This window comes from Anoplolepis gracilipes, chromosome 14 (genome assembly GCF_047496725.1).
Source record: "Anoplolepis gracilipes chromosome 14, ASM4749672v1, whole genome shotgun sequence".
Taxonomy (NCBI): domain Eukaryota; kingdom Metazoa; phylum Arthropoda; class Insecta; order Hymenoptera; family Formicidae; genus Anoplolepis; species Anoplolepis gracilipes.
In genome coordinates this window covers 3486187-3498692 of record NC_132983.1, presented here as the reverse complement: position 1 = coordinate 3498692, position 12506 = coordinate 3486187, and the positions used below count along the sequence as shown (strand labels likewise).

General features: G+C 28.4%; 1 protein-coding gene across 13 annotated transcripts in view; it reads right to left on the bottom strand.

The window, feature by feature from the left end:
* Nucleotides 1–12506, bottom strand: part of LOC140673245 (uncharacterized) — a 111753-nt gene that overhangs the window by 3415 nt on the left and 95832 nt on the right. For 8 of the 13 annotated variants that reach the window (XM_072906064.1, XM_072906065.1, XM_072906066.1 and 5 more), the window contains 4 exons: nt 12070–12352; nt 9915–10226; nt 5615–5791; nt 4073–4149 (listed from right to left, as the gene is read on the bottom strand). In XM_072906064.1, coding sequence (XP_072762165.1) covers nt 4073–4149; nt 5615–5791; nt 9915–10226; nt 12070–12352 — 849 coding nt within the window. The remainder of the gene's footprint in view (nt 1–4072; nt 4150–5614; nt 5792–9914; nt 10227–12069; nt 12353–12506) is intronic. The other 5 variants (XM_072906069.1, XM_072906070.1, XM_072906068.1 and 2 more) reach the window with 3 other exon arrangements.

The window sequence follows — 12506 nt, the reverse complement described above, 5'->3', positions numbered from 1 at the left end:
AAATCAAAACGACTCACGAAATAGTAATATCAAAAATCGTGTGATATCAAAAACTATGTAATAAAATCACCTCAATGTGAAAAACAAAAGGATTTACAACGTCGAAAATTTATAAAATCAATTAATATAATGAAAAATCTTAGTATTAAAAATCTGTAATATCGAGATTGTACAAATCTAAAACTTTTTGAAATTAAAAATTGTATAGCAAGTATTTATGGAATCACGTACTTCTGATGATCGGAATATGTGAATTCAAGGATACATGTCTACAAGAAAATCAGTGAAATTAAGAATTTCAAATATTTTAAAGTCAAAGATCCGTTAATCCGGGAACTTACAATAAAATTAAAATTAAAATTATAGATTTGCAAATTCGTGATACTTGGAAAACAAAAGATCTATAGGTCTAAGGAATAAGGAGCAAGATCTCTCTAGTGGACAATATTTCTCTGACAATCGGTTTGAAATTATTTTGATAGATAAATAATCTATTGCATTTTTTCCTACAGAATCGTACATTAATACCTTCAAGTATGTAATGTTCCATATCCGCGTATACTTTTATAGAATAATTGTATAAAATTTCGTAAAATTACAGAAAAATCCGAGCATTCGAATGTTTGTATCTTCAATATTCAGATGCATGGATTCTTTCAAGATTTAGAATGTTGAAATAATACCAAGTCCTGAACACAAAATTTAAGAAATAAAACTGTACTAAAGCCTAATATAGCAATTACACAGTCAATATCTCAATGCGTATAATAGCTGCTATGGCAGCTAAATTTTTTGATCAAAAAATTTTCGTCAATTGCTAATTGGATATTTTCCACTTTATGATCATGAGTGTAAACAAAAAGTAAACCCTCGCCTTTTTACAAAATAAATATCCAATAGAATTACTTTTCATCAATCGTTTCATTTCTAATCAGAAATAATAAAAATTTTGTATTAATAGATATTTATTATATAATTGAGAATAGTAGTAATAATTTATGCGATATTATAATAATATTATATTTTAATTATATTATTAATATTTCTAGACCTAAAGCAATTTTTTAACTTTCTATTTTTGTTATGTCAAAATTTGATTAATATTCATATCATTTTGCATACAATTTATACGAAAACTATAGCTGTAGAAGCATTTATTTTATAGGAAAATTGGAAGCTATATATCGCAAAATTTACCGACACATAATCGCGTTCTAAATGAGTTTCTTCTTTAGATAAGTTTACAATTTAATACGTAAAATGTACACTTAAAGATTCATATAAATTTGACTAGATACTACACCTCTTCTTTTTGTAGCACTAGCGAGTCTCCTCATGCACAAAAACAATCGCTCTCGAAAAAAAAAATTAAGTACAACGCGCAGATATCTAGTTGGCTCACTGTGAAAAAGCATTACGATACTAGACGCACGTTATACAATGCAACAAATGGTAGTACGATTACTAATTACTAATTATTCTGAATGAGCTAAAGCTTACAACACCATCACCCTGTAAATACGAAAGGAAACACTTTATTTGGCACCGATTATATGAACGTTTAATACGGGAATGAGAGTGCATAGCGCTCTAAAATCTTAAAATTAAAAAAAATATCAAAGAAAAATAAAAAAATCTAAGTGCCTCTTACTGAACATGAGAGAAATTGCCTTCAATTTTTAAGTTCTTATATTCATAGATATATGATTCATAGATAATATATATATATGTATATAATATACTTATATCTGATATATAATAATATAGATTATAATTTGATTAAATCAATTTAAATTAATTTAATGAAAATCCTAATATAAAAGAAGAATAATTGTAAATAAATTTTTTATAGGCTGTGTAAAGATAAAGTTTGACAATATTTTATTTTACATAGTATATTACCTCTAAAACTATTTTTAATAGAATAAATTTTTTATTTATGAAAAACATTTCATTATGTTCACAAATTTATTGTCTAATTTAGAATTGAAGTTTTTCTAAATAAAATTTTAACTGAATACTATTATTTTTATTTTTTGAATCTACCAGATTAAATCTTTTAATTAATTGATTTTTAAAATAGAAATCTATTAAAGAGCAATATTTGCTTCAAATTAATAGAGAATAAAATTGTCATCAATTATCTATTTCTAATTCTTAGTCTAATAATATATTTCCGATATTTAGACTAATAAAAAGGATAAAATCATAAATCTAATACAAATATAAGTAGAAAAAAATTTGAATATTGTGTGAATAATTTGATAAGTTTTCTGCATATTTTTATATCGCGGCAACTAAAAATTAAAATACTACCAATTATTTTCGTATTAAAAAGAAATAAAAAATTATGAGATTAGCGGAACATTATTGCTGACGCTACATCAGCTGTACGTTTGCGTGAAAGGAGAACAAAAATTAAAAAAAATTACTCGTTAATCTAGCGCGAGAAGTACAATTAGTCCTTATGCAAATATAATGTAATTTGTGAACGCGCCAGATTATGCAAAGGCAATTAATATGTTTAGCTAATGCGCTTTAATAGAATACACCTCGAACAAAAGTCCACTTGATGTGATAACAAAATCAGTTTATTTAATATAGCTACGTAAAGAAAACATTACATTTTTTATGGACGCAAAACACTGAGTGTAAAACTTAAATATCTTTATCAATTTACGTTTGATCTTTGTAATAAAAATTACGTACTTCTTAATAGAATAAATAAAATTATTTGTGTAAAAATTAAATATTTTTTTATTTTTATCTATATAAAAATATTATTGCAAAAAACTCTGTAAAAAAGATTACATAACATTTTAATTTATGTATAAAGATAAACTTTAATAATTGTTGTAAACTAATATAAAAATTTTATATTTTTAATTTTAGAAATCTGTAAAATTAAAAGACTCGACAAAATAAGCAAAAATTCAACAAAAGTTGCATAATATTCATACTATAAAAAATACAGATAAATTAACATATAAAAAAAATTATTCTGTGTAATAAGATATTCAATCTTTTTGTATTCCCTTTTAATTATTTCTTTACCTAATTAAAAATGTAAAAAATAGAAATAAATTCACTACAATATACTTTAATATACTGCATGTGTGTGTAAAATATCTTTTTAAAACTCTACACAATTTACAAAATATTTTCTCTTTTATAAACTTTTAATTTAATCGATGTGAGAAATAAAATAAAAGATAAGGATAGAAAATAGAAAGTAAGAATAAATTTTATAACTATATAAAGCCAATTCCTAATATTTAGAAACGAATTAGAAGTTTCTAAACTTTGCCAAATAAAGTCTATCAATTCTTCTTAATTCTCTCAAATAAATTTTCAGAGCAAATTTTAATTCTACAAAGTCAATTCTACTTTAGCATACAAAACAAAGAATTAAATTTTCTACTATCGCCATTACAGAAACTTTAAGAGAATATCGTTACTTATAAGAGTAATAATATATATGTATAAGATAAATCATAAAAACCTGATAATTTCCAAAATGAAATAAATATATATATATATATATATATATATATATATATATAATTAAAATATAACTTAAATATTTATTTCTTATTAGAGAACAATAAGATATAAAATGTCAACATAAAGGATATTACTTTAGCTTATTAATTTTCTTAATTTTTTAAAAATGAATAAGAGATAAGTAATATACTCAAATGGCATTCTCTATCTTATTGTTATCAAAAAATTAATATGTAAGTTACATTTCAATTAGTTATTCCATTTTGAAAATCGTCAGGTTCTCCTGACTCAACCCATACAATAATGCCGAGATATACTATGTAGTCATCAAATGATAACCTGCACATGCATATGTAAAGAGAGCACTAAAATACAAAATTAAAAAGAAAAAAAAAGTATAATCCCCTACACAAGTTTTACGCTCAGTGCGCATAATATAGAGAGAGATCATTAAATAAGTTTCGTGCACAATCAGTTCTGAAGCCAAGCGTATAGAGGGAAGACATAGCATAACAAAATCAAAAAAATATGTAAAAGTAATTATATTGTCGGAATGTGGGGTTCTTACCCTGGAGGACGAGGGGGCACTTCCGGCGCTCCCAATGGCCCAGCTCTTGCCGGGGCCATCGCTAACCACAGCCTCACCTAGTTGGGACATCGTAACAGTAGATGTTACCACAATCTTTGTAGAACAAGATATTATGCCTCTCTTTATAAGAAGCGAGAGATTACGTATAATGAATCAGGAATGCACGTGCTGATTACACGTGTCTCAATCTATACATTGATATGAAATTTGATATGATTTCTCAATCGATCGAGATCGAATTTGCCTTTTATGAAAGATCTATCGAAACGTCCAAAGAAGCCAATATTAAATTATCGCGTTAAGCTCTTAATATTTGTTCCGATAAGGAACAATAAATCTGCTTTGCGTATTCGATACAAAAACTTTCAAGAATTTCAAGATCTGCTCCACAAATTTTTCTCCCCATGTATTTGTATCATCATTTCACAACATTTAAATACGTTTTTACAGTATAATAATATCTTTGCCAAAACTCAATAAGATAGAAAACATTCTTTTAAAATAAATTCACTTTTACATTTCAAAGATGTAAAAAATAAAATTTTATTCAAAAGATAATTCCCTTGCATTCAGAATCATCCTGAAAGAGTTTCTATAAAGATTTTCGTTACATTTGAAATTTATATATTTGAAAATTGTAATTTTTATATAAATCTTATGAGAAGAGAGAAACATGGAATCTGAGGGAGATGCGTTGTACAAAGTGTAATTAGTTGTAATAACCGCGTGCGATAACAGATCTAGAAAATGTGCATGATCTACGAAGGGGAAACTATACACAACTGCCTGTAATACTTTTTCACAGTACTCACTCGTGAAACGTCATGTACGAGAAAATCAGAACTGCGGAATTTTAATATAAATTGGAGTTGTGAGATTGTGGTTTGATAAAATTCAAGGAGAAAAATTAAAAAAAGTGATGATGCTTCTCTATAGAAATGCAGAGGGATGCAAATTTATTAAATTTACCTTGCCTTATCGCGACAGCACTTTCGAATAATTGTAATTTTTATGTTTCGTATACGCTTAATGTTTAAAGCGTATTACGAAATTTCACATTTTGCAAACAAGTGATTGCTAAATGTCTCACATTTGTAATACCTTCAACGCGAAAATATAACTCTTACTATTTATGCATAATATAACTTAGCAATATAAGTCGTATAATAGCTTGCTGTTTATAATTATTTACAAATTAAATTTATTAGTGTATATTTCTATCAAAAGTGCAATAATCTCTGATAACAAGCAAAACTTTATAATTATTTAATAATTACTCTTATGCTAATTCCGAACGATGCACAACTGTCATCGAAAGAAAAAAAATATTAAATATAAAATTTAAATATGTATTATAGAAAAATTTAATCTTTTTAATCCCCAATTCTTTGCTATATGAATTTTCAATCAAAGAAATTTAGCTGCGTAAGCTAATTATTTTATCGTTTCTATACGACTTCAAAGTAATTTAAATTACCGAATACGGACGTATATGTACGCAAGTATATAATGCACACATACCTGCAGAAGACATCTCGAACGTCAAACCAAGTGCTTCAAACTCGTCCTGAGAAACTTGACCAGAAAGATTATTCTGTAGGTTGTTGGGCACTCTCTGTTGCTGCTGCTGCTGTTGGGTTCGTGCACCGACAATTGCCCGCAATTCTTGTCGCACAAATTCCGAGGTGCTGGCATTACCTGAGACAATAAGAAAAATTTCTATCAGTAAGTCGTCATTGCAATACATGTCGCGTTTCTCTTTTTGTACATCAGTTTTGCAATTTTCAATTTCTATATGTACTGCCTATAATCTTAACAATATATTGATTGAAAAAGATTATAGTTTACGAAATTTTGTTGAACTGTTGTCACAATATAAAGATTATATTTATAGCATAAAAATTCTGCAACAATATCTCAGAATATATAAGGAAAGTAAATATATACATTTCATATGATAATTCGATTAAAAATAGAGATTACTTCATTTGCTGTTCAACAAGATATTAGAGGAATGCCTTCATCGTGTACTTTCTCTGTATAATATATATTCTTTGATAAATCTGAAATCGACTTTTTTTTATAAAGATTTGATTTCATGTTCATAATATTTTAATTTTTTTTACTTAAATACAATGTCTTCCAATTGTAAACCGGTGAGTTATATCCTTATTCTTTAGAAACCAAAAAATAAAAATGTTCATTATCAATTTTTATAGAAAAAAATTAATTTTTCAATTTTGTATTTCCATGGGATTTCTATGAAATTTAATTGCTAGCCTAATATTGGCAAGATTAAAATCTATATTGGCTGAAGATATATTTTGTTTTGTCGTAAACGTAATTTAATTATAATTTGTAATTTTTCATAAGCGTTGTATTGACATGAGACATACAGAAATAATTTTTCGCGCTCAAAAATAAATTAATTTTATTTCGGTTTATCTTAAATATGATATATTTGTATTGAATCGTCTTGTGTCTGTAAATTAAAACATTCTATAGAACAGGAAATTGACATATTATAGCGAAACATTTTTTTGCCTAGTGCGAATAGACCTTTACACAACGATCGACCGTTCTCTAAAAACAATCTTATAAATGGAAGACAATGTATTTTGATAGTAAATCTAAAATTAAAATTCTGTTAGGTTAAAGTATACTTGAAAGTGTGCACACTGTAAATAATATTTTATTATTTAATTATTTATAGCTAGAATATTAATTTGTGTCGACAATAAAAAACAAATAGTATTTTATATACAAAATTAAAAAATCGTATTAATAAGAGAGCTGCGCGATGCAGAGAATATGTATGTAAATTATTATATTATAATTATATTATAATTCTCTTGATGCAATCAAGAATTAAAATCGAATAATAATTCAATCTTCTTCAAATTCTCAACAATAATCACAAGTCGTGCAAATAAAATCCGTTATTGATAAAAAGAAGAAACAATACAATCTTAAATTTTGACACATGTAAGAAGCCGTGAAAAACTTGTATATATAGTAAAAAAATTATCTCATATGTTTACAAGATTTTGATTACTGTGCATTGGCTTTTATTAGCTCGATTGTTCTATTTTGTATATATTGCACATTGCAAAATAATAATTTTTTTTCTTTTTAAATATTATTATATTTACTTTGCTTCTGTAATTAAGAAAAAGTGCACGATGTATTTCCAGGCCATTCTATATTCTATATACTAGATATAAAAGTTGCATATGACAAATCTGTCCTTTACAAGACAAATGGTGCATACATTATGATAGAGATCGATGAGGAGGGGCTGATGCGCAAAATATAAAAATATTAATCACGTAAGCTCGATGCACTGTACATAAAAAGGCTTCGTCGTGTTAGTAAATGTTTTCACAGCGCGTAGAAATAAGCGGTGCTTGAATTCATTTTTTTTACATTGAAATGTTATATTACACAGATGAACACAACACGTGTGACAATGAGAGAATGATGATCAAGGTGGAGTAAATCAGACATCACATTTGTCATTTTAAGCGCTTTCCGCGCTTCGCAAGAAAGATACAAGAAAAATACTGTTGCCCTTCCTTCCATATTCCTGAAAATACTTTAATAGCGTCAATGTCATTAAAATTCTAATGAAAGCTTACGCTGTATATAAAATAATGTTTTTAATTTATAAATACGCTTTGCACACTACGACAATATTACAGTCGAACTCTTCTAATATCGATTCTCTAATATCTATTCTTCTCGATTAATTAAAACTTGCAATTTTCGCGCGCTGTTCCTTCATTACTTTATATTTATCATTTAATCACGCGTATATAAAATGAAAACGGCGAGTGAGATTGAAATGACGAACAAGATAGATTTGTTCAATTTTAAGAATTAAGATTAAAAGCGTTGGACTCTCTAGAAAACTTTGCTCATAGTAAGAAAAGACCAAGCGCGCACAGACTTCCATATTAATAGCGACAAAACTCAGGTAAAAAGAAAGACAAAATAATAGACTCTTGTTGTGACAATGAACGTAAATCTGGGTATTTCGAAATCCATTGTTAGAAAAAGACAAATATACTACCACTATTTTTCCTCTTTTTTTAAACTTTTTCCTTTTCTTTAGGTTTCAAACTTTCTGCTTCGCGCTACATGTCTATTCTCATTATGTTTAACTCTGTGAGTCGGGACGAGATTAGAAGAATTCGACTACAGAAGATTTGTTCGATGCCGATGAGTCAAGATTAAAAGACTACATATATATGTATATATATATATATCTCCTAACTATTATCACAATATATGTATTATATAATATAACCAAATATAATATAGCGCAATTCTATGTCGGAAACTTTGATATTGTTAAAGCAAAGTTATGTATGATTAAATACGATGACACGTGGCCGATAATGACATTTGCAATTATCACATTGTTCAATTATCACATTTATATATAATAATTACATTACTTTCAACAATTTTAATCATTTAAAGAATCAGAAAAATAATATAAATGCAGTAAACTTTCTCAAAATAGCATAAGAGTAAGAATTTCGTATAATACCAAATTCATATGATATAAAAATCACGCGCATACGTTTATTTACACGTCGATTGAATCGATGTCGACTCATTCGAAATTTAATCAACCTCAGTGCAACGTGATTGATATAAGGGATCTGATAAACCTTTACATTAATTTTTATCTTTCCATTAATTTACATTAACTTATTTAAATCTCCTTCATAATCTTGATCCTTTAACAAATAAAAATATATGAGAGAGAATATATTAATGTAAAGGTTTAGAGATATCTATATTTCTAATATCACATCTATCTATATCATTCTATATTTCTAATAATAAGGTGCAAATATAGCGCGCTGACTTTGATCGTGTCCGTGTATATGTTACAGTGTATATTGATACAAATAATTTTTTTTTTTTTCGAGAGATGGAACGTCACAATGAAAAATATGAAATATGATGAGCATTCAGCATTATGATTACAGTTATAACGCTTGATGGACTTGAAAGTATAAAGAAAGCAATACATGCAACATTTAACATATAATTTTATATTTATTGAAAATGATAGTTTATGTTTAAATGCATAAAGTGCCTTCTTTAAATAACCAAGACATAATCATAATTTCCATGAATTTCACGATTTGTGCCTAATAAATGTGACTGTAATAATATACATATACATATACATATACATATACATATACATATACATATACATATACATATACATATATATATATTTTTTTTTTTCTAATTATAAAAATATATTTATAAATTTTTTTTTCATACGCACAACGCATGAAATAATCAATTGGGTTTACGAAAAAGAGTATATAATTTACTTTATTAAAATTTATAATTTTATTAAAGCGTACAATATAAACTTATAACCAATAATTGATTTAAAACATTATTGGGCACATGGCGGTTTTAGGAAGGGATTATTTAAGCACATTAAGAGACAGATTTTTTAGATGTACCGAGTAATAGATAGATGAATGATCCGGGTATAATATTTATATCGTGAAAGTCTAAATAACTATTGTGAAAAAAAGAAAGTGAGTGAAAAAATAGGAAGAGAGAATGAACATAAAAGAGAATTATTTGTTTCCATGAGCCCAATTCATGCATTAGATCAGTTTTTGCTAGTTTTGACGGTATCTGCAGTGATTGCTGCTTATGCCGCATTTAATGGGTAATTGGAGTGCTGGTGGTAAGGGTGATATATTGTTGACGTAGCGACAGGGTAGTGATAATGATAATGAAGTGTCACATGACATTAACAAGTCATATGACTTACCACCCATTTGGTGATTGACAGGATTACCGGGAGGCAGTGACCTGGCATCCTGCGCCTCCCCGCCAGACGGATAGAGCGGGACTGACGAGCGATCGTAACAGAACTGACTGTTCTGCATGTCTGCCGTATTGAGAGTGTTGGCGTTGGTGTGTTGTTGGTATAGCAATGGGGTATGTTGTTGACTGGAGAAGTGTTGTGTATTGGTGTGTTGACTGTGAGTAGGTGTTGCCGGGCAAGCCGAGTGTGAATGACTAGGTGAAAGAAGCGGTTCCTTACTTATTCCGCCGTAGTGCCGAGGCGAGCCAATTCCACCTGTAACATCAATCGTGTATAGCCCGGGTTGTCCTCGGCCAGCTTTAACAAAGAACGCTTCTATTTCGCTTTCATATATCATGCCAACGTTCGCTGTCAATAATATGTTCACGCACATAATATCGAGATCGAAATCTAACGTTAAATAAATTAATTAATTAAACAGCACGCACCGACTTTGAATAATGTACCTCCGGAAAGCGAATCTCGGTTCTGCCAGCTGAAAGCTACAAGCAAGTACGCTAAATAAATAAAACTTTCAAGTGCCTTTTTACTTGCGTATAAATTTCTTTCAATTTATCTGACAATGCTATTTTTTGTTTTTTAATTTATTTTCTTGCAAAAAAGATTGTAAGCATAAATATTATATATATAACATAAAATGGTTTTTTTATAATTAGACATAATTGAAGATATCGGAAATGCCTTTGCAATAGATATTTGTTTTCTTTAAATAAAGTCATATATATGAAATGAGAAATTAATCGATATTTTATGAATTAATCTCGTTCAACTTTTAAAATATTTATGTTTTAAATTTCTTAAGTTAATTATTATTTAAAAAGAGAAATTTATTAAATCTGAACTATACAAGTAAAAAAATACATGTCCGTAACTTTATATATTTGAGAAATGCGACAAATAAGAAAACTAGAGGTAATAAGAGAGATAACAAAGCGCCGCAATTATTTCTATTGTAACACACCATGGGCCCACCATATTTAAAGATTATAAATCATAGATTATGCAAAAAATTTGCTACATTACTCAGAATTATACGATATCCTTTCCTTCTATAGGGGATTCGTATGACACAATATCACACAATTCTATTTACAGAAAAACATCGAGAAGTATACAGGCACAAAAAGATACTAATAAATCTATGCGCATACCCGACTAATCTACAAATGGCGCTTCCACAATGTTTAATAGATTAAACAAAGTTAGTCTTAATCTGGTCATACTTACCCATTTCAAAATATTTTATATATTTTGATCACATCTTCCATTGCGCGTAAAATATTAAACTGCATACTGGCTTTGTATCGTGAAAATCAACTCGATGATCTCCCATGTAAAAACTAGTATGTATGTCTAAAGATATCTTTCTTACTATTCGAAAACGAAGGAAATCGATTTAAATCCGTAAAAAGATCACACGTTTACGTCGCAAACAAACTTCGCGCTTATTAATAAATAAAAAGAAACGATAATCACGCGCCACGACTTATATAACTATTATAATTAATATAACATTCCTGTTAATTCTATATGTGTACAAGTCGAATTACCAATATTAAAAATTACATCTTATATACAATCAAATAAAGAAAGTGATAAGTAACTACATAGGATTTTTTTGCAGAATTTTCTCTCTTTAAATCATTAAATTCAACATATATATATATATATATATATATATATATATATATATATATATATATTCAAATTAGTTAATAAATATATTTAACAATATACATGTTGACTTGGTAAAACGACTTTTCAACGACGCTTATCTCTAATCTTATAACTAAATAGAGTTCATCGCATTGTGCATTGCACATGATGTATAAAATCCCTCATTTGCCATTACATTTCATTCCTACTCAATAATATATGTAAAATATACCATTTTTTATTATTTAATAATATCAGCATAGAGAAGAATCTCAAAATAAACTTTTCTTATATATGGTCGCTAAACCGATTTCTTTCACCATAATTAACTCTTGCGATTATCTTGACTAATGGTAATCTTACTTAACTATTATCGCTCGCCTAATTGGTTCACTTGGAATCCAACGCAGTCTATTAGAAGAAGATGTATAAGAATACGTACCTGGCAACTGAGTCGTAGCAGAAGGCGTGGACGTGGCTCGTTGCAGTCGATATTGAGCTGACGGGTTTGGCGCACCGGTTGTGGGACCCGGTGTAAACTGACTGGCCGTGGGGGACGTGGGTGGAGGAAACGTTTCGGTAGGAAACGGTGACTGCCGCGCGGTTGCTGGCGTCCCCGGCGAGGGCATCGATCGCTGCTGTTGCAATTGTTGTTGCGCTGTGACCTGCTGCTGCGGCCTCACCTGGTTCACGTTGAATAATCTCGGTGTGTTGCCGTAATTGCCCTAGCGCATATATTACGATTAAACATACTAAAAATATTTGAAGAAATACGCGAGAATATTCCTAGAAAAATAATGAAAGTCAAAATAGCAAAATATAATAAACTTGAACTAATCTTACGATAATTCAAGCTAATTTTTACGCATTGCATTAACA